Genomic DNA, 22,941 nt, shown 5'->3' on the forward strand with positions numbered 1-22,941 from the left:
TACAATGATGGGGTGGCCCCTTCCTGGACCCCCCTGGCAGTCATGGGCTGTTGCATAGGCATCTCCTGATCCCTTTGACCATGCAAAACCCCATCTTGGCTGAAAAATTTCATTCACTCTCTCTCCCATTTCAGAAAAAATGGGCGGCTTCCTCGACGCGTCAAGGCAACAGCCAGTGTGCACCTCAGAGGTTCTTCCAGCTTGCCAGGTGAGCTTCAAACAGCCCAAGGCACCCTAGGAAACTGGTCAAAAATCAAATCCACCTTCTTTTGCTCTCTGTCTGTTTTAAAGAGCTTGTGTAGACTTAAGACTTTCAGCAGGTTTAAGGGCAGCTATAGGAGCCCTTAAAGCTGCTGAAAGTCTTAAGTCTACAATGATGGGGTGGTCCCTTCCTGGACCCCCCTGGCAGTCATGGGCTGTTGCATAGGCCCCTCCTGATCCCTTTGACCATGCAAAACCCCATCTTGGCTGAAAAATTTCATTCACTCTCTCTCCCATTTCAGAAAAAATGGGCGGCTTCCTCGACGCGTCAAGGCAACAGCCAGTGTGCACCTCAGAGGTTCTTCCAGCTTGCCAGGTGAGCTTCAAACAGCCCAAGGCAACCTAGGAAACTGGTCAAAAATCAAATCCACCTTCTTTTGCTCTCTGTCTTTTTTTAAAGAGCTTGTGTAGACTTAAGACTTTCAGCAGGTTTAAGGGCAGCTATAGGAGCCCTTAAAGCTGCTGAAAGTCTTAAGTCTACAATGATGGGGTGGTCCCTTCCTGGACCCCCCAGGCAGTCATGGGCTGTTGCATAGGCCCCTCCTGATCCCTTTGACCATGCAAAACCCCATCTAGACTGAAAAATTTCATTCACTCTCTCTCCCATTTCAGAAAAAATGGGCGGCTTCCTCGACGCGTCAAGGCAACAGTCAGTGTGCACCTCAGAGGTTCTTCCAGCTTGCCAGGTGAGCTTCAAACAGCCCAAGGCACCCTAGGAAACTGGTCAAAAATCAAATCCACCTTCTTTTGCTCTCTGTCTTTTTTTAAAGAGCTTGTGTAGACTTAAGACTTTCAGCAGGTTTAAGGGCAGCTATAGGAGCCCTTAAAGCTGCTGAAAGTCTTAAGTCTACAATGATGGGGTGGCCCCTTCCTGGACCCCCCTGGCAGTCATGGGCTGTTGCATAGGCATCTCCTGATCCCTTTGACCATGCAAAACCCCATCTTGGCTGAAAAATTTCATTCACTCTCTCTCCCATTTCAGAAAAAATGGGCGGCTTCCTCGACGCGTCAAGGCAACAGCCAGTGTGCACCTCAGAGGTTCTTCCAGCTTGCCAGGTGAGCTTCAAACAGCCCAAGGCACCCTAGGAAACTGGTCAAAAATCAAATCCACCTTCTTTTGCTCTCTGTCTTTTTTTAAAGAGCTTGTGTAGACTTAAGACTTTCAGCAGGTTTAAGGGCAGCTATAGGAGCCCTTAAAGCTGCTGAAAGTCTTAAGTCTACAATGATGGGGTGGCCCCTTCCTGGACCCCCCAGGCAGTCATGGGCTGTTGCATAGGCCCCTCCTGATCCCTTTGACCATGCAAAACCCCATCTTGGCTGAAAAATTTCATTCACTCTCTCTCCCATTTCAGAAAAAATGGGCGGCTTCCTCGACGCGTCAAGGCAACAGCCAGTGTGCACCTCAGAGGTTCTTCCAGCTTGCCAGGTGAGCTTCAAACAGCCCAAGGCAACCTAGGAAACTGGTCAAAAATCAAATCCACCTTCTTTTGCTCTCTGTCTTTTTTTAAAGAGCTTGTGTAGACTTAAGACTTTCAGCAGGTTTAAGGGCAGCTATAGGAGCCCTTAAAGCTGCTGAAAGTCTTAAGTCTACAATGATGGGGTGGTCCCTTCCTGGACCCCCCAGGCAGTCATGGGCTGTTGCATAGGCCCCTCCTGATCCCTTTGACCATGCAAAACCCCATCTTGGCTGAAAAATTTCATTCACTCTCTCTCCCATTTCAGAAAGAATGGGCGGCTTCCTCGACGCGTCAAGGCAACAGCCAGTGAACACCTCAGAGGTTCTTCCAGCTTGCCAGGTGAGCTTCAAACAGCCCAAGGCACCCTAGGAAACTGGTCAAAAATCAAATCCACCTTCTTTTTCTCTCTGTCTTTTTTTAAAGAGCTTGTGTAGACTTAAGACTTTCAGCAGGTTTAAGGGCAGCTATAGGAGCCCTTAAAGCTGCAGAAAGTCTTAAGTCTACAATGATGGGGTGGCCCCTTCCTGGACCCCCCTGGCAGTCATGGGCTGTTGCATAGGCCCCTCCTGATCCCTTTGACCATGCAAAACCCCATCTTGGCTGAAAAATTTCATTCACTCTCTCTCCCATTTCAGAAAAAATGGGCGGCTTCCTCGACGCGTCAAGGCAACAGCCAGTGTGCACCTCAGAGGTTCTTCCAGCTTGCCAGGTGAGCTTCAAACAGCCCAAGGCAACCTAGGAAACTGGTCAAAAATCAAATCCATCTTCTTTTGCTCTCTGTCTTTTTTTAAAGAGCTTGTGTAGACTTAAGACTTTCAGCAGGTTTAAGGGCAGCTATAGGAGCCCTTAAAGCTGCTGAAAGTCTTAAGTCTACAATGATGGGGTGGTCCCTTCCTGGACCCCCCAGGCAGTCATGGGCTGTTGCATAGGCCCCTCCTGATCCCTTTGACCATGCAAAACCCCATCTAGACTGAAAAATTTCATTCACTCTCTCTCCCATTTCAGAAAAAATGGGCGGCTTCCTCGACGCGTCAAGGCGACAGCCAGTGTGCACCTCAGAGGTTCTTCCAGCTTGCCAGGTGAGCTTCAAACAGCCCAAGGCACCCTAGGAAACTGGTCAAAAATCAAATCCACCTTCTTTTTCTCTCTGTCTTTTTTTAAAGAGCTTGTGTAGACTTAAGACTTTCAGCAGGTTTAAGGGCAGCTATAGGAGCCCTTAAAGCTGCTGAAAGTCTTAAGTCTACAATGATGGGGTGGTCCCTTCCTGGACCCCCCTGGCAGTCATGGGCTGTTGCATAGGCCCCTCCTGATCCCTTTGACCATGCAAAACCCCATCTTGGCTGAAAAATTTCATTCACTCTCTCTCCCATTTCAGAAAAAATGGGCGGCTTCCTCGACGCGTCAAGGCAACAGCCAGTGTGCACCTCAGAGGTTCTTCCAGCTTGCCAGGTGAGCTTCAAACAGCCCAAGGCACCCTAGGAAACTGGTCAAAAATCAAATCCACCTTCTTTTGCTCTCTGTCTTTTTTTAAAGAGCTTGTGTAGACTTAAGACTTTCAGCAGGTTTAAGGGCAGCTATAGGAGCCCTTAAAGCTGCTGAAAGTCTTAAGTCTACAATGATGGGGTGGTCCCTTCCTGGACCCCCCTGGCAGTCATGGGCTGTTGCATAGGCCCCTCCTGATCCCTTTGACCATGCAAAACCCCATCTTGGCTGAAAAATTTCATTCACTCTCTCTCCCATTTCAGAAAGAATGGGCGGCTTCCTCGACGCGTCAAGGCAACAGCCAGTGTACACCTCAGAGGTTCTTCCAGCTTGCCAGGTGAGCTTCAAACAGCCCAAGGCACCCTAGGAAACTGGTCAAAAATCAAATCCACCTTCTTTTGCTCTCTGTCTTTTTTTAAAGAGCTTGTGTAGACTTAAGACTTTCAGCAGGTTTAAGGGCAGCTATAGGAGCCCTTAAAGCTGCTGAAAGTCTTAAGTCTACAATGATGGGGTGGTCCCTCCCTGGACCCCCCAGGCAGTCATGGGCTGTTGCATAGGCCCCTCCTGATCCCTTTGACCATGCAAAACCCCATCTAGGCTGAAAAATTTTATTCACTCTCTCTCCCATGTCAGAAAAAATGGGCGAGAGAAAAAAAATGGGCAGCATCAAGCTGGACAGTTATTGTACATGTCTATGTTTAGTTCTCCATGTGATGTGATTAATATTAAAACTAAAAGTTTTAATGTTAGTTATTTCTGTGTTTGATTATGGATTTACTGCAGACTGAATGGATATTAAACACAATTGTCCTTGTGCCTTATAATGGTTCAGGTTAAACTATACTTTATTAAACTGTATATGAGGATAGAGCAACCTTTATATCTGAAAGACATGCTCCATTTGCTTTATCTGTGTGGTTGAACCTTGGCTCTATTAATATCAAAGTTGGCAGTGTAGCAGAGGCTGACATCAACCACATATTAGAATGGATCCCCTACTCTTTTACAATCCATCCACTGGTTTAGACAGAGGGGGGGTCAATTCTCTTGTGTATGATGTTTCTTTGTCCCAATTTCTCCGACAGATTGATTTTTTATTAATTGTGCATGTACATCTTTTATGCATGTATTCTGGTGAAAAATTTTGCAGAGTATTACACCCAGAGTGAGCCACCTTATCGCAAGCACAGAGTCAGCGATGTAACCCACTGAGTCTTCCACAAAATGAAAGTCCAACAACTGGTAGTCTGATTTCGTCCTTCATGTACACCCCCCACCCTATCACTACCTGTATTTGTCAGTTGAGGTATTATTAGATCTTACCCTGATTGTAGGAAAAAATGTTACAGGAAAGACAGTTACAGAAATAAAGTTACATGACCAGCATAGCCTGCTTGATACCCAACATGGAATACCTGTTTCCTGTGCTATTATGTTCTGTCAGTATTGGATGAAACACATTGTGTAGTAGTATGCTAAGTGTGTGCACCAAGAATGACTTCCTAGAAGAGAACTTAATTGTTAGGCAGTTAACATTAAGTATAACATTACATGCTAATTACTCACTCAGAACTAGAAATTATGAAATAACTTTTTCATGTTAATTATTGTGGAAAGTATCTTTTTATCTTTATATGAATATATTATGCCTTATTTCGTGTGGTTTCTCTAAATTCTTATATTCAAAACTACAGGGTAAATGTAGAAATAGAAATAAACTTTAAATTTGAAAAATAAATAAATGCCATTATAAATGCATTTGTGAATATGACACATGAAAAAGTTACATCCTTTTCACTATTTACCAATTTTGTCAAATCCTGACAGACTTGGTTCAAATATATTTAGATTTAAAAATGTAATTAAAAACACGACTTTATATCTTGCATGCCATTGCAGAAATATTGTAGAATATCATAAGGACTGGTAATTTATATATTTATTGGGGGGTGATCATAAAGAAATTACACAGCAAATAATGGAACGGGTTGGGGAGGGCCGTTTTAATGACAACATGTAGGGGGTCACCAAACTTTATCACAAGTATATTTGGGGGAGTGTCTACGTACAACATAAATGACATTGTTCTGTATTATTTTCAATAAAAAGGTTAAATATTTCATTTGTTATATGTTATAAATGTCAATGAAAATGCAATCTGTATATATTGGGGACATAATTAATGCACATAAAATGTGTGTGTGTGGTTGGGGGTGGGTGGGGGTGGGGGGGTGGGGTGGGGGGGAGGGTCTCATCTAAATATGGTCCTAACCAGGTTGATAATTAAGGTCCTCTACCTCCTTCTCACACAGATACCTGTATATTTCCACCCCTTTATGTTTGTATGGTGCTCTCACATGGGGGCAATGTGTTCTTTCATTCAATACACAACATGCTTTTGATCTAATTAATACAGAGAGCTGGCATGTTGGTGTATGTAGGATGCAATATTATGCAATCCTCAGTACCATGGTTTATGGTCACTGATCTGGTACTGTTCATTCCTCGTTTCTGTCAATCATGATGAATTAGCCAATGAAAACACTTGTTTCATTGAAAAGGCCAATGACCATCGCTTCCTGAAGTTAGTAGCTAAGAATATAAGATTGTTGTATGTGGTTGTTTATGGAATGTGAATGACTTTTCAACTGTGCCAAGTACTAGTCTGTATCAACAATCCATGTGTGTAACATTGAATCATATCTCCTTGTTATATTTCTCTGTTGGATTGGCGCTACAATTATCTGTCCTCATGACAGTTAAATATTGCAGGTTAGTAATATCATTGCTTTAGGCACATACGTTTCAGCATATCTTTAATGATTGACATATCTCAGGTAATTAGCAGTGTTAATTGCCATGTATGATACTAACTTCCTCATATCAAATAATTCTTGTTTTGGTAATAATAGATATTTTAAAAGTCTTAAAGAGAAGACCTCCAAACCTGAGTATTTGCAGCACCATGTTCATGGGATAGAAATAAAATGCGGTTTTGCAATTTGGACCTGTATTCTTCATTTGTTAAAAAAATATGAAAGTATCATATTTTCCAATGTTTCAAATTGTTTCTATTTGAAAGATTTGTAGAACAATTTAGGGGGTCACATTATGTAGAGAAATAATTGTAAAAAATTAGTAATGAAAATGAAACTGTTCAAATACTAGTCCAAATTTCTTTTCGATATGATCTGTGGATTAAGGGGTTCTTTACTTTTTATTGTTGTATCCAGCAAGTGATATCATTTGATTGATAACGGTGTTAGAACCTACACTGAAAGGTCGCTCTTAATTGTAATAAAGAAGTTGTTCATCCAAAAATTCTTAACCTTGCGACTGAAAATGCAATCTGTATATATTGGGATTATAATAAATGCACATAAAGTGTGTGTGTGTGTGTGTGTGTGGGGGGGGGGGGGGGGGGGGGGGGGTGAGGGGGGTGAGGGTCTCATCTAAATATGGTCCTAACCTCAATCCCATTTTAAATTACCCATACCTAAGGTTGATAATTAATGTCCTCTACCTCATTAATACAGAGAGCTGGCAGATTGTAAAAACCAATATTCATAAGACTTGTATACTTCATACTGATATTTCCACACTGAAGAGAGGTACTGCCAGAGACAATGGCAGGATGGGGACCCCAGAAACTGATAAATGGCGAAAACACAAAGCACACATATTCAACAATTGTCAACAATTTAGGAAAACTAGTTTCATGTAGTATCATTTGTTTGCAGATGAGATTCCTGAATATCTGTCAGAATGTCAGATGATTTGAGGAAACAGACACAGTCCAGTACATCCCAACCAATGGCAAGAGTAAGTACCAACACTATGATATGTATATGTTACTTTTTTTAACTCTATGTTTAGATCAAAGTTAATTTGATTAGGTACTTATGTTTACAAGTTCTACTTACATTAGATATCTAATGTTTTGGTCATTATTGTAAGATAGGATTTGTAGGTCCAGAATAAAATATATTCCTTTCCATTTTGTAAGGCCTTGTAAAGATTACTGTCAGTACATTATTTACTTCAGTTCCCACCAGTTTGTAAGTTCAATATTATTAGAACTGACATGCAATGTAACTAAAACAAGTCATGCAAAGTGCATGGTGGAACCGGGCCTTTATTTCTTAGTCTGAAGAAAAGTGATAACTTAATTGTTTCATGTAACTACTTCGCACACAGCAATATTTAAAATTCGGCAATAGCTGAACTATTGTGTCATGATGACATCTTGATATGTTTGTTAAGAATGGTATAATTTGTATGTTCAATAATCATTAGAACAGAACAGGTACTCATACATCTCATGTTCATCTATTTTTCTGAAGTAATATTGCTTAGCCTTTGTATGATGTGGTGATAACTTTCATGGTGTGACAATCTGTCCATTATACCATACTGTGAGTATGTACACCCAAAACAAGACACAAACTAAAGAGGAATCTTATAAGATAATCATTAGCTCACCCTGGGGTTAGGCTGTGTGTCTGCTACTGATCTATATAACGCATTCTGCATGTAATTAGCTACAAACCACATGGACATTTCCCCACACAGACAGTTCCCAACACTGACATTTCCCTACTCAGACATTTCCCTACTCAGACATTTCCCTGCATGACAATCTGTTCTTGTATATTGAGGGTCCTTCTACTTCTACAACATATGCTAAATAACTTGTTAATTTTTATGATTTTCCCATTACCATGAGCCTATGATGTGTACTTTTTATAGTGAGCATGACATTCCATTACAGTTCTGTATATCATAATCTAGTGTTTTAAGTATGAATACTTGACACTAAAATAGGGGCCATTTCTGCAAGTAGTAAACATTTTGAAAAGTTCTTTTCCAAGATGTGATTATGGGAAGGTTTTCCTTTCTTTCTTTACAATCATTAGGATAACCTGGTATTCTGAAAAACTGAAATACTGCATAGAATTAAGGGTTACGTGTTTACATTGCCTGATTGTCTTTGGCTTTATTTACCATATATATTACAATATGAACACATTTCAGTGAATCTTGTGATTTGAAAGGCTGATATGGCAGTCATTATGAAAACAGTTACTCTATGTGCAGTTTATTTTAAGACTAGCACCAAGTACCACATTCACAATCAATAAGAAAGAAATAGTTCTGAGTGTCTGTTTATTTAAATTTTCCTTAAATCCTAGAAATATGATTGTGGAAAATAGATTGTTAGTCATCATTCTTTTGTCAGCATCAGCAACCAAATATGAGGACATGTAGAAGAATGTTATCACAAAATTTCAATGAACACTCGAGTACTTATTGGGAATTACAGTATGTGTTTTGAACAAATCATGTACTATTTCTCTTCTCTGGCTCAGCCTAACATGTGACATGTACATTGCCCAATGAGGGTGAGTTTCTGTATCTTTGGTAATGTGTTTTTGTAGGATGACTAATGCACATAGTCAATAAATTTAGTAATATGAAAGAAAAGCCTGGTAAATATGATTATGGACATCATGTATGTCATACAGTTGAACATGATGTAATAGGTTTGCTTTTAATGCATTTCAGGTAAAATGTTCAAGAAAAAGAAGTATTGGTGTGATTTCAAAGGAGAATTACGACTGCCTTAGATTAAAACTTGAAGGAGGTGACATTCCCAAGGATAGCAAGACTGTCAAGTTTTACCATGTCTGCCAGAAAATACGGAAGTTCAATTTATCTTTGACAGAAATTCACAACCCTGTCCAAGGAGAATATAGACTGGAGATTATTGATGGGGACAGAAAAATAGTGATATCAAAGTCAGAACTTGATAATGTCATCTGCAAATTTTACAATGAGTTGCGGGGTTCTGGAGCAAAGAAAATAAGAACATTGATAAACCAGTATTATGCTGGCATTTCTCAGGAAGCCATACAAGACTTTATAGACAGGCAAGATGACAGGCAACTGTTACATCCTAAATTTGTTAATGCTGCCAAACTAAAACCGGTGATCTCAAGAACACCAATGGGGCGACATCAGGTTGACCTTGTGGAACTAACTGGAATGCCTGCAGAAAATGATGGTGAAACATTCATTTACATCTTGTCTGTTATTGATGTTTTCACAAGATTCTTGTGGCTTCGGCCTCTTTCCAACAAAAGAGCCAGTTCAGTGGCATTGGAACTCCACAAAATCTACTTTGAGTATGGATGGGGAAATCCAAGAATCTTACAGTGCGATCAAGGCTCTGAGTTTAAGGGAGCAGTCAACCAACTCTGCATTGAAATGGGAACGAAGATTGTCCGAAGTCGGGCTCACCATCCCCAATCTCAGGGAAAGGTGGGTGACAAATTTCAATCAAAACATGCACACTATAAACGTTGAGGTAATAGATGTAGATACTTAATAGTAAGAACATTAATGTTGATGTTATTTGGAACATGTCATCTTTAGGGCAGAGCCACACTTGCATGTGTGTGACAGATGACACCGGTGGGGCAGGATACACTAACCTTCGTGAACACCTTCTACTATCACTATTTTATGTTGATTCATAACACATGCTTATGATATTGATGGAATCATTCAGTGGACCCAGCTTTTAGAAGAGACTTCTTATGATTATGGAAACTGTTTTTGTTATATATTTCATATATTTCATATACATGGTATTACACTTGTGCACACTTTTTGTGCCTGCCTAATCTGTTTACTATTTAGATGTTAATTTATTTCAGAGTGAACGATCACACCGGGATTGGAAAAGCCATCTGGAATTTGATCACAGCAAACATGGTGATGGAGAAAGCTTCAACTGGGTGGAAAAGTTGCCAGCATATGCTAGAATACACAATGAAAGCATTCATTCTGCACTTGGTAAAGTTTGAATATATAGCTTTAATTTAATGCGGGCATATGTCACAAAGTGTGAAGCACATAATGTAAGCTATACTTTTCAGACTGTAAGCATGGTAAATGTGGATGTGTGACATTGAATTTATTTTACGCACTGACCAACAAATAACCATTTTGACACAGTTAAATGATGATGGCTCATTACAGAAGGTACAACAGTTTCATAGTTGACCAGGTATTGACCAAAATATAGTTGCCTGCACCCTTCAGGCTACTGCAAATTTATAGAACTCTGGAAATATCAATATTGCCACAGTGCAGTTGTGACATTTATTGTTGAAGAAGACATGAGAAACACAGGCTTGTATTTAAACGTAATTCCTATGTTAACAGGTTGTTCACCATACAAGGCCATGTTGGGCTGCCCTCCAGTACACTTCAAGAATTTGTTGAGAGCTGGGAGTACAGTTGATGCATACTCTTGCTCTGAAGAAGATGAGCTGTGCGAACTATCTGCAGAGAGTGATGAGGTATGGAGGATTTATGTCATTACGCATAACAAGAGACAAACTCATCTATATACCCCGCCCATTGTCTAGTTTTAAATACAATGATATGTGCAATCAAATGTGACATTGTAAATTATCAGTTTGTCTCACCTCCTTGTAGAAGAGGTTGAATACAAGAGCTAATATAACATCTCCATAAACTTTGTACATCTAAACAAAGGTTATAATCATCTTCAAGTTTGTGTAAGCTAAGAATATTTAGATATCATGCATGGTATTGTAGAGCATTGTTTTCAGGCAGGTATTGTTGCAGCCCTTTATAGGTACAAGTAGTTACCAGAGTAAGGTACATGGTACAGATAAGGTACAAAAGTTGTAAGCATGCTGACACCTCAAAACCTGGTGAATTTCTAATACATCTACAATGAATGCTTTTATGGATTTTGTTGCAGTGTCTACTGGTGTGTCATTTAATTAGAATAAGAAAATAAATCATATTTTGAAGTTTTTTAAAGAAAAAAGACTCTATAATAGCCATAGACTTATATTGTACAAAGTTTCATGAAGATATCTTGAACAGTTTTCGGGTTCTGCTCTGGTAAACCCCACTGCTTCCATTCAGTTCAGAGACTAAGTCAAAATTTCAAAACTTTATACAAAATAAAAAGAAAAATTTGTAGGTGCAGGGGATAATAACTGTCATCGGGTCCTGTAAACCTGTGCAATAATGACAGTAGATGTGACAAGTAGAGACATGTACATAGAACTATTTCAATTGCAAGATATTAGAAGTAATGATATGTTTAGGTAAAACTACATGTGAAGTGGAAGTGATATTATTTGACGTTTATGTTAGATATGTGGATATAAAAACATGGTAAATGTAATACTTTATTATTCTTTAGGATACTGGAGACGAACATGGCATTAATGAGAGAATAGAAGCAATCACAAACCTCAGGAAAACTGTGCTGCAGGCGTCACTGACCAAATCATCAGAAATGATAAAAAAACACCACAAAAACAAGGACACATCAGTGTACAAGATAGGGGATGAAGTTCTGGTGAGGGTTCATGGAAAAGATACCAGAGTCAAACGAGGTGGGCCCAAAAAAGGGATGAAAAAATGCAAGGAAGGAACTATTGTCGAAATAGATTCCCAGAACTCCCAATTCAAGGTTGTCTATCCGAACAAGCATGTACAGTGGGAGCAGGTGTGTGACATTACTTCTCAGACAAGAAAAGAAGAGAAGAGGAGAAGAATGAGGATATATGAAGGTACATATTTCCAGTAGTAGTTTATGAATAGTATGTAATTAGCAAGTATGTTTAATAATGTATTTTAAATGAAATAGTTCTTACAGAATAGATGACATCATCTATCTTGATGGACTGCAAAGACATGATGTTTGTAATGTATTTGCTGTTTTGATCATTTCCTCCACCCAAAGTAAGTGCAGTTCGAGATACAGAAACGAGATCAGTGTGTCCATCTGTCACATTTTGTATCAAGAGCATTCAATATTTCTTCATGGACCCTCACAATTGGTGCCTTTTCCCATGCTGGAATGTTTATAATATTTCATTTGCATTTTCATGGCAACAAGTTGGTTCAAATGAGGGTGGGGTTTGTTTCCAGAGCACAATTCATAAACCATTGCGTATTTCTTCATGAAACTTTATATACACATCAGGCAGGTTCTGTTATTCTGCTATTCAGTTTCTTTGGTAGACTTTTATATTTTGCATTTCTAAGAAAATACCAAGTTGGACAGCTAAGCAGAACAGTTATCAAAGATGATACAACTCATGTTGCTACTTCAGGTTGAAAAAGGTCTCCAGCAATACATGCTTGAGGTGACTAATTTGACCAGGTGATTGGGTAGCTTGGTTTATTCTATGACATGGTACCCAGACAGTGTGGATGTTGCTAATACTGCAGTGTTAATTAAAAGAGAAGGAACAGTATCATAATTAAAATCAGGAACATATGTCAATTAATGTTTTTGCTGTTGTGGAATTATGGTTCAGAATTTTGAAAGTATTATATGGATCATAGCAAATGTAATTACATGCCATTACTAATTCACGACTTTGCAAGGTATTGAAATAATTTGGTGTAGTCATTAATTGTTTTGTCATTTGTACTCAAATCTTAGGATTAATGTGGTATATGATACTTCCTGTGATATTATACATTACTTACAAGGGACATTCATTGGTTTGTCTTCTTGGAACGAAAGCTAACATTGACACAGGAGGTTAGGTGGTATACAAAACACAACTGATCAAGGGTCTGGAATCAAACTGCAGTCAATGGTTGAAGCATTTGTTGATTTTCAGTTCAGTTCAGTTCCTTAACCAGTTAAATTGGTCGCTCTGTGATATGTTGGTATGTGCAGAAGAAGGGATAAATGTGATAATTTTCATATATTTTTCTAACAGATGCTCTGCCAGATGCAAGAGAAGAGGGTAGAAAGCCACTCAAAAAGGGAAAAACACAGGATGAAAAAGGTATTACAATTTGAGACACCTCATAGGAATCTTCTCGAAAACATTAGGCATATGCATGAATACTTGCATGCATGCATGCACAATAAGAAGGGTAATCAATACTTGTACAAATTTTCCACCTTTCAGAGTACATTTACACATATTGAACACTTCAACGGAATAAATGTTTTCAAAATAAAATTAATGTAAAGCATTACTTTATCCTGAAGGTATATGCTTGCACTTGGTGATGTATGTTTATACTCTTAAGGAGAGGGAGAACAACAGGCTCAAACCAAGAGGAGAGACAATGCAGTAACAAAAGGTAATATCTGAATACAGATGGGTACGATCAACAAGACTGATCAATCCTAGATGCATAATTATATCTGTTGGAAGGAGTACACAAATTCTCCATATGATGTTGTGTCAGTTGCTCATATGTCTTCTTGTATATCATGCACATCTTAAATGGCTCATTGTCTCAGCTGAAAAATACTACATCAGTACATGTATTGCAGAACATTACAGTTGTTTCCATAAAAACAATATACTAAGAGATATATTACAGGTCAATTTGTGTGACTTATATAATGTGTCTATGCAGGACACAAGAAGACTCCAACTATGAAAGAACTGGAGATGGAGGCCTCATTCTATGACCTTGACATTGTGGACAATGAAGGGGCTGGTAACTGCATGTTTATTGCATTGGCTCAACAGCTTCAAATACATGACATTGACATAATCAGCCATAAACATCTGCGAGAAAAGGTTGTGCAATATGTACAGGTAAGTAAACAATAATGCATACTTTCAATTTTCTTAGGGTAGGAATTTGATATAGTGAATAAAATGTGAAAGCCTAATTGGGCTGAAGCCATGTCCTATTTGTTTGGAATCATGTTATTCTTAGAAATCAGTGGACCAGCTGAAAATCTGGCATACAAGTTTGTTCAGATTTTTACACCTCAATGGATTAAAAAAGTTTATATTTGTTATTATGAACATTGATATGCAGTAAGAATGTTTTTTACAATAACGGCAGTACATTTGATTTGGTGAATTTCAATTTTTATCCAGTAATGAATTCCACATATCTTTTTTTGTGTTACTGAAATTTTGGCTTACAGGACGAAACCTCAAAGCTTATGCAGCAAAGGTTTGCCTGAATGGTATTAGTTATTATTGTCTCTGAAAAGTACTCACATATTTTGGATCTTATGTTAAATATGTCAATGACAATTTGCTCTCAACCTTTCCATCAAATATATTTTCATTAATTCTTCTTACGTTATGTGAGCTAGAGAGTCATGGGGCTCTGTTGGTGATGCCCTTGACATTGATTAAACTTCTTTATTTAAAACAAGATAAACGAATGGTTGTCCCAATGAAGGAAACATCCCTCAGGTCAGCCTGTTTAGGAGGGTATATTACTTTCAAATGTTTTGGATATATTATGAGACACCTCTTAATATTGAGAATTTAAGTTTCAAAATTGCATGACAGTTGTCAGATAAGGTGTGTAAAATAAGCTGAATATTCACTTTTATCTGCCACATATGTACATGTTAGCTACAGTTATAATAGGTTTCATACTTCTGCAGCTGATTTATATTACATTATAAAATTTGTTTTACTTTTGACCTCATAAAGTGTTATCAGGACCTTAAAAGGCATTTAAAAAATGTGATGGCTGAAATTTTGTACTGAAAGGCTGTATACACATTTCTGAATGAGCAAGTCTAAAATCATTATGCAAATTGGCTCTTTTAGGTTACAGTATAAACCACTGACTTTATATTCAGTTCGGCTGTATGAATAATTTCTGATACTTTATGTTTACCCCAATGAATAGGTTCAAGTAAATTTTGAAAGGCATATAGATTGGGATGAGGTGAAATGGGACTAAACTTTGCATTTAAGGTAAATGCACTTATACAGCAAGCCAGTGAAATCTGTTTTTTCATTAGCTCATCTTGAATTTTCACTTTTTCCAGTTTTGGGCAAACATAAAAACACTTGACCAAATTCATGGAACCTGATGAATTGCACAATTTCAATTCATTATCTATGCATGTTGCATTTAACATAAAGATGCAAGTACCAATACGTCCCCATGGGGGTCATGCAAAATGGTATCTTCTGACAATGTGAGGTTTGTCACTTGTAGAGATTTTGTACCATTTTAGCTTTGAACTTAGATGACTATACAACACAACATTGAGTCATGTTTTTTTTTGTTTTTGTTTTTTTTCATTTTATGTGTATTACATGTAGTATAAGAAGAAAGAAGAACAGTAACATTTCTCAGTCTCACACTAACTGAACATGTTTTAGGGCAAGCGGCGTCTGTTTAAGGACTTCGTGGATAAAAACCATTATCCAACATTCAGAGACTATATCATCAAGATGAAGATGTTGGGGGAATGGGGAGACAACATCATTCTGCAGGCAACAGCTGACCTCTATAAGGTGACCATCAGGATCATTACAACAATTGCAAATGAGCCTACATTCATTCGTCCAGCTGAATACCGAGGAGACATGCCAGTACTAAGCATAGGCCACTTGTGGGAGCTGCATTATGTGACGCTCATACCAATGTCCACAGAAGGAGGTTTGTGCTTTATTGATGGTACAGTTCAAATAATTATGGCAGGTCACCATGTCAAAGCATTCAGAACTTGTGTAGGTTTTTGCAATATATACCTATAACATTACATATTACTCAAAACAGTTGACTCTGTCTTCACGCTGAAACAAAGCCCAATAATGCTTAGCATTGTGCAAGTGCCAGCATGTGCATGTTCTTTAAGTTAAGAACTAAATTACTCTTGGATCATCACATTGAGACCGTGGCATGTACCTATTATCAGATATAAATTTATGACATCTCTGACCACAGAGATATCAGTATATTACTATATTGGTACTGAACATTTCATATATTCACAGACTCATTGGAAATTAAGGATAGAGAGCTAATATAATTATACTTCTGACATTAACCATTTCATACTTATCATACACAGAAAAAACATTCTTGTGTTCATTCATATGCTTGTTACTTGTACAAGGATTACGCATACTGGTTCCACATCTCACATACAATCATGTTTCATTTTAAGAGAAAGAGACGGAAGCAGCTAATGACACCAAAATGGACACAGAAGATGAATCAGATTCAGATTCAAAGTATCCAATCAACACTGCTGTATGGGAACACAAGGCATGTCTAAACCCATTGCAACACCAACAACAAGACATTTCCTTATTATTGTGTCAGTTGCTTAATGATAGATCCATTAATGTTTTCAGTATGAAATATTAACCAAAGATGATTTCAGATGTACTTTTGTTTTAATAAAAAAAATTCTAAAAATTCTATCTGAGTAAACAGTACTCTTGTATTACCTTCATAAATGTTTTTGCCATGGTGCCTTCATATTTCACAATACATTATTTGAAAGTTTAGCTTAACAATTGTAAGAGGCACATGTCAGTTGCTGCGATTAGATACCTGATAAGAAGGTATTATTCACTCTCAGTAAGATGTTTTCTTAAACTTGTGTTAATGATGTTTCTCTTTACTAAAATTTATACAGAAAGAAAATGTAGTGGCACACCTGCAGAGAATTGCTGCAAGAGATGCACCGTGAGTTTTGTTGGCAGATAACTTGGAATGACTTTCAATCCAGATATAGTAATAACTGGGTTTTTATTCCAGTTGCTTTCTCATAGTGTTTGATTTACTCCTAACCTGTGTTTGTGGGTTTTACCAAAACGAAACAAGCTAAAACAATGAATTATTGAAGTACCATTAAAACACGAAGCACTAATTGAAGTCCTGAATGGATACTGTGTTAGAACTAGTCCCTAGCAACCTATGCTTATCAAACCAGGAGACTCAATGGATGCTGTGTTAGAACTAGTCCCTAGCAACCTATGCTTGTCACACTTGGAGACTCAATGGATGCTGTGTTAGAACTAGTCCCTAGCAACCTATGCTTGTCACACCAGGAGACTTAATGGATACTGTGTTAGAACTAGTCCCTAGCAACCTATGCTTGTCACACCAGGAGACTTAATGGATACTGTGTTAGAACTAGTCCCTAGCAACCTATGCTTGTCACACCAGGAGACTTAATGGATACTGTGTTAGAACTAGTCCCTAGCAACCTATGCTTGTCACACCAGGAGACTTAATGGATACTGTGTTAGAACTAGTCCCTAGCAACCTATGCTTGTCACACCAGGAGACTTAATGGATACTGTGTTAGAACTAGTCCCTAGCAACCTATGCTTGTCACACCAGGATACTTAATGGATCGTGTGTTAGAACTAGTCCCTAGCAACCTATGCTTGTCACACCAGGATACTTAATGGATGCTGGGTTAGAACTAGTCCCTAGCAACCTATGCTTGTCACACCAGGATACTTAATGGATGCTGGGTTAGAACTAGTCCCTAGCAACCTATGCTTGTCACACCAGGATACATAATGGATGCTGGGTTAGAACTAGTCCCTAGCAACCTATGCTTGTCACACCAGGATACTTAATGGATGCTGGGTTAGAACTAGTCCCTAGCAACCTATGCTTGTCACACCAGGAGACTTAATGGATACTGTGTTAGAACTAGTCCCTAGCAACCTATGCTTGTCACACCAGGATACTTAATGGATATTGTGTTAGAACTAGTCCCTAGCAACCTATGCTTGTCACACCAGGAGACTTAATGGATACTGTGTTAGAACTAGTCCCTAGCAACCTATGCTTGTCACACCAGGATACTTAATGGATATTGTGTTAGAAATAGTCCCTAGCAACCTATGCTTGTCACACCAGAGACTTAATGGATCAGGTGGTAAATCTCTGTGACCCTGGATGAATTTATGACATCATACATTATGACTGTGAGAACTTTGCTCATAATATCAAAACACTATTTTGTCTTGTTGAGACACAATATAGTATTGATATTTCTGAGTGGGGCACTGAACAACAAACACTCATTTTAGATATGTTTTTCAGTGAGGAACAACTTCAAAGGCATGATGAGTTTGTCAGCGGCTTCCCAACACCAGACCGAAGAGTCAATTTTGCAGAGGGATATCTGTCTCAATATGTATGTACCTTCTCAAATGTGACAGTTGCCTCATATATTTTTAACAAACATCCTTCCAATCATTGCTCATGAAAACGTTACATGAAAATTTGTGAGCTATTTCAATGCAAGACCATGCTTTAAGGATTGTGTACATGATACATCAGTCAAGCTGTCCATTCTTTTGATGTATAAAAATGGGTTCAATCTGTCATTGTATTCTGTTGAGAACAGTGCACAGATTATTGAACAAATACCCACCTGAAGGTTTTTGGTTACACCTACTGAGAAAGCATTACTACTTCCATCACCAAATGAGACTTGGTAACCTACAATAACATGACATTTCATGTAGGTAAGAAGATACTATGACAATGCATTGAGATAACCTGTCAGATAGTTTTAAGAGTGAATAATTCATTATAGGTACTTTAGTACATTCAGGTTTGGAAACTGTGGCATAATAAGAATTGTTTTCCTATAAATAACACTGTAGACATAGAAGGAAGTAATCAACCAGTGTGAGAGCATGGAAGTCATACTGCATACTGCATTAAGTATATGTTTTGTCTGACTTCTAGTAACGTCTGTACCATTTTATTTAGATAGTTTAGTTCATGCAATTACTAGGTTAATTGGAATAATTGGACCTTCTTGTTGGATCTGTTCCTGTAGTAGCCATGTGCTCAGGTCCTTGCCCATCTGTTTCTTTATGCATATGAATCAGAACTCCTGCTCGGATTGGCAAAATAAAAAACACAGGAATTCAGTCAAGAATTTTGACTTTAGATTCTTGTATATCAATGATCTGAAATTGTTCAATAATGTAAGTAGCCGTACCCTTCCACTGAACTGGAAATAAAAGTGACTAGTACATCTGTTTTATATTTTGGTCTATGCATAAGGATTCAGAGTGACAGTAAAGTATACACAAGACTAGAACAAATAGGATGATGTCAACTTTCTAGTACTCGACTATGCTTTTATGTCTGACAATTTTCAAACAGCTACAGCCTTTTAAGGTACAATTGAGCGTGCTCTTTCTACAAAGTTTTTCAAAGAGTGCCATACAACTCTTGCTTCAAACTTGTTTGATCAAGGCTACAATATTCAAAGCCTCAGCAAGCTTTCAAAACATTTCATGGTAGACATGTGGAAGCCATTTCCAACTTTAATGCATTAATGACCAAAATGATGTCCCATGCAATTCTTTTTTTTTGACTTGTACCATATGTTCCCATATTTATTTAGGTGTCACGAGTCTTGCATGTGTTTGTGATTGGTGTCATAAGTGGGAAACGACACCATCACCTTTCTTTGAACACCCTGTATTGACAGTTGTTCATAAAAACATGCTTGTGATATGGTGAAACTCGTAAAAAGACTTCCCTTTAAGCAGAAATTTCACATGATAATAGAAAGGGATTTGTTGCTTTTATTTTTTTATGTTTATGAAAATGTTTTTTCCACTTTTATTCCCACACACAGTATTTTTATCTGAAAGTGCATGGTGGTAAGTCATGAGGACATTGCGGTGCCCCTGTTGTCACAAGTACAATTTAAACACGTTCCAAATTAACTTGTGCTTTTAACTAAAACAAAATGTTATTAAAGTTGCTATATCTGCTTATATTTGCTTAACTACTTACTTCATTACATAACAAGACGTGTATTCCCTATATATTTTGCATACTTTTATTATTGTTTCAGATGCAGCAAAAAATGCTTCAGTACTTGATATCAGCTTTGACATTTACAAGACTGAAAGATACACGGTATTAAATATTAATATTTTGTGACACTTTGTGAAACAGGTTGTTTCAAATAATTCCTGATAACATACATTATATTTAAGTTTTGAGGTTATACCAGAGGAATGAGATAGATACCATGATTGGCTTAATGTTACATTTATTTGCATTTACTAAAAATGTATTGTAGGATTGGCTTTCGTTTTCATTAATGGAATGTCATGTAATTCCTGATGAAGTACTCTACACATGACACATATTGCCATCAAATAAGCAACAATGCAGGTAGTTAACTGCCAGACACACTGACATATAGACACTTCCACTTGACATGTAATAAACCAAGTCATCGAACCTGACCATCAGATAAATTAGGTTAGCATATGTTGTTATGGACCTATGTTCTGTCCCATTGGGTACTTACCCAACAGTTGACTATGATGAAATGATGGATTTCTTTGTTGATACAGGAGGATATACTCGGGGAGTATGCGACTGTTCAAGTGCAAGGTTGAAAAGAAGCTGGAACTTTTAACGCAAAAGCACATGATGTAAGAATACCTTTATGTTGAAAAAACACATGATTTACGCCACCGTGGTCTAGTGGATAGAGCATCCACCTGGAGAGAAGAGGGTCGTGGGTTCGACCCTCAGCCACGTCATACCAAAAGACGATAAAAGGTTGTACTTGTTCCTACCCTGTCTGGTGCTCGACAATAAGGGGCTAAAACAAGTACTAGTTGGGTCAGAGTCAGCAAACTGTATTAAAGGTTACACAATTTGCGTTAGCAATCTTTTAACGTCTTTTGGTATGACGCAGCCGGAGATCAAACCCTAATGTTCCTGCTCTCAGGGCAGACAATCTTCCTATAGTTAATGGAGGTGATCAGCTTTTTTTCTTTTACTCTCCAAAAACCTTATTAAGGTATTGATAAGGAACATAAACTGTCATAATATGTAATGTTATAATGTCTTTCAACAATACACATGAGGAAGAGAATTTATGTATGTATGTATGTATCTACCTGTTAGAACAACAAAAGTAATAAGATAACAAAAGTGGTAACGTAACAAGGGTAGCCAACTGATAATTGGTGCTGATAGGGGAAGCCAACTGATAATTGGTGCTGATAGGGGAAGCCAACTGATAATTGGTGCTGATAGGGGAAGCCAACTGATAATTGGTGCTGATAGGTGATTAGCAAAGAAAAAATGGAAGCCAACACTTAACAATAAATTGGCACTGACAGGTAAAAGAATAGAATGTTGCTCATGGGGTACACAGTTCCAGTGACTGTCATGTTCAAATAACAAAAGTCAGTATGAAATGGTCAAATATTTTTGCCTGTCATTGTACCCAGTTAATGTCATGGACTGGTTATCTGTCATCTGAGTAAACATCTTCTCCTAGGGCAGCCTACTGGTTAAGCATTCACCCATCAAGCTGAAGACCCGGATTCGATTCCCCACATGGGTACAATGTGCGAAGCCCCTTTCTGATGTCTCTCTTCTCCTTAGAAACCACATAAACAATGACACTGAAACATCACATACTTGTTCCAATGATGTAACGTGTTAACCAAATATTTCAGTAAGGCTGCAATTTCTGGATATATTCATTGCGTTTTCTTTAAATAGTTCTATGAAAATGAATGAATGACAATGCTTACAACAAATCCTGTTAGATGACTGGCTTTGTTGATATTTCAAACTGTTGCCTACATGTGTTGATGTCTTTGTGAGCTGCAGTGCTTAGTCAATTGTTTTTACATAAACATATGTTTTTTCACACTTCAGAGCTGCCACAGATTACCTGATGTATGTTGGGGTACAGGAAGCTATAATTCATATTCTGATGGATGTGCTGAATAAACCCTATGAAGAAGTCAACTATGAATGTAAATCAACAGAATTTGATGCCAGTCAAGTTCCAGGGAGGGGTGTCCACATCACTGTGGATGACGAATAATGATGGCTTGGTTCACAGAGGGAGGATTAAAATGCCACTGTTATACAGGATGACTGACTTGCTGGATGTGTTGTGATGATTGTGCTTGCACACTGATATCAACACCAACATATATTATCTTTACAAGAAAAGTAATTTGATGTACATGAACCACAGTGACATGTCATTTTGTAACATTAGTATTTCTTTGTATGACAATGTGTGAATTTATTAGGGCTGCAACGGGTAACTCGGGTACCTGGGTCGGGTGGGTACTGAGTACCCACATGACTGCCTGGATTCATGGTTAGTCATGTGATATATTGTTTAATGACAAAAATTATCGCGAACTCTATGCTTACACTAAAAGTTCACATTTCTTTCTGACTATGCACCCATTCCTTCTGACTTAGGCTCTTCTTTTGGCAACTGACAGTAAATCCCATTTCTAAGTTGAGAGCAGAATATGAATGCTATGGGTCAATATTTCTAATTTTAAGAGATTTTTGACTATGTTATCACTCATGTCCCCTCGACCATAAATGGGATAACACCTATAAACTCGACAAATAATGGAATCTGAAGATTTTGTTTTGACTACTGATAGTAAGTCCCATTTCTAAGTTGAGAGCAGAATATGAATGCTATGGGTCAATATTTCTAATTTTAAAAGATTTTTGACTATGTTATCACTCATGTCCCATCGACCATAAATGGGATAACACCTATAAACTCGACAAATAATGGAATCTGAAGATTTTGTTTTGACTACTGATAGTAAGTCCCATTTCTAAGTTGAGAGCAGAATATGAATGCTATGGGTCAATATTTCTAATTTTAAGAGATTTTTGACTATATTATTACTCATGTCCCCTCGACCAGAAATGGAATAACGCCTATAAACTTGACATATAATGGAATCTGGAGATTTTGTTTTGACTACTTATAGCATATACCATTTGTTACTTGAGAGCAGAATATGAATGCTATGGGACAATATTTCTAATTTTAAGAGATTTTTGACTATGTTATCATTCATGTCCCATCGACCAGAAATGGGATAATGCCTATAAACTTGACATATAATGGAATCTT

At 38.0% G+C, this 22,941-nt stretch overlaps 1 protein-coding gene across 1 annotated transcript; it reads left to right on the forward strand.

Moving 5' to 3' along the window:
- Nucleotides 1-4,403: 4,403 nt before the first annotated feature.
- LOC139445574 (uncharacterized) lies at nt 4,404-21,990 on the forward strand. Its single transcript, XM_071226731.1, has 16 exons — nt 4,404-4,442; nt 6,941-7,022; nt 8,766-9,521; nt 9,920-10,058; nt 10,431-10,567; nt 11,452-11,824; nt 12,992-13,060; nt 13,311-13,364; nt 13,647-13,831; nt 15,380-15,659; nt 16,171-16,271; nt 16,648-16,697; nt 18,075-18,168; nt 19,858-19,922; nt 20,369-20,449; nt 21,696-21,990. Exons 2-16 carry the CDS (start codon nt 6,966-6,968, stop codon nt 21,865-21,867), a joined length of 2,613 nt encoding a protein of 870 aa, XP_071082832.1. The 5' UTR covers nt 4,404-4,442; nt 6,941-6,965; the 3' UTR covers nt 21,868-21,990.
- Nucleotides 21,991-22,941: the final 951 nt, after the last annotated feature.

The sequence above is a fragment of the Haliotis cracherodii genome, unplaced genomic scaffold, assembly GCF_022045235.1.
Source record: "Haliotis cracherodii isolate W230 unplaced genomic scaffold, xgHalCrac1.p SCAF_6, whole genome shotgun sequence".
Lineage (NCBI taxonomy): Eukaryota > Metazoa > Mollusca > Gastropoda > Lepetellida > Haliotidae > Haliotis > Haliotis cracherodii.

Bases quoted from the DNA above. Each gene is read 5' to 3' on its own strand.
- LOC139445574 (XM_071226731.1), top strand. From the start codon at position 6,966: ATGTCAGATGATTTGAGGAAACAGACACAGTCCAGTACATCCCAACCA. The intron at 13,061-13,310 runs GTATTACAATTT...TATACTCTTAAG, and splicing joins AAAAACACAGGATGAAAAAG to GAGAGGGAGAACAACAGGCT. The intron at 15,660-16,170 runs GTTTGTGCTTTA...TTTCATTTTAAG, and splicing joins ACCAATGTCCACAGAAGGAG to AGAAAGAGACGGAAGCAGCT.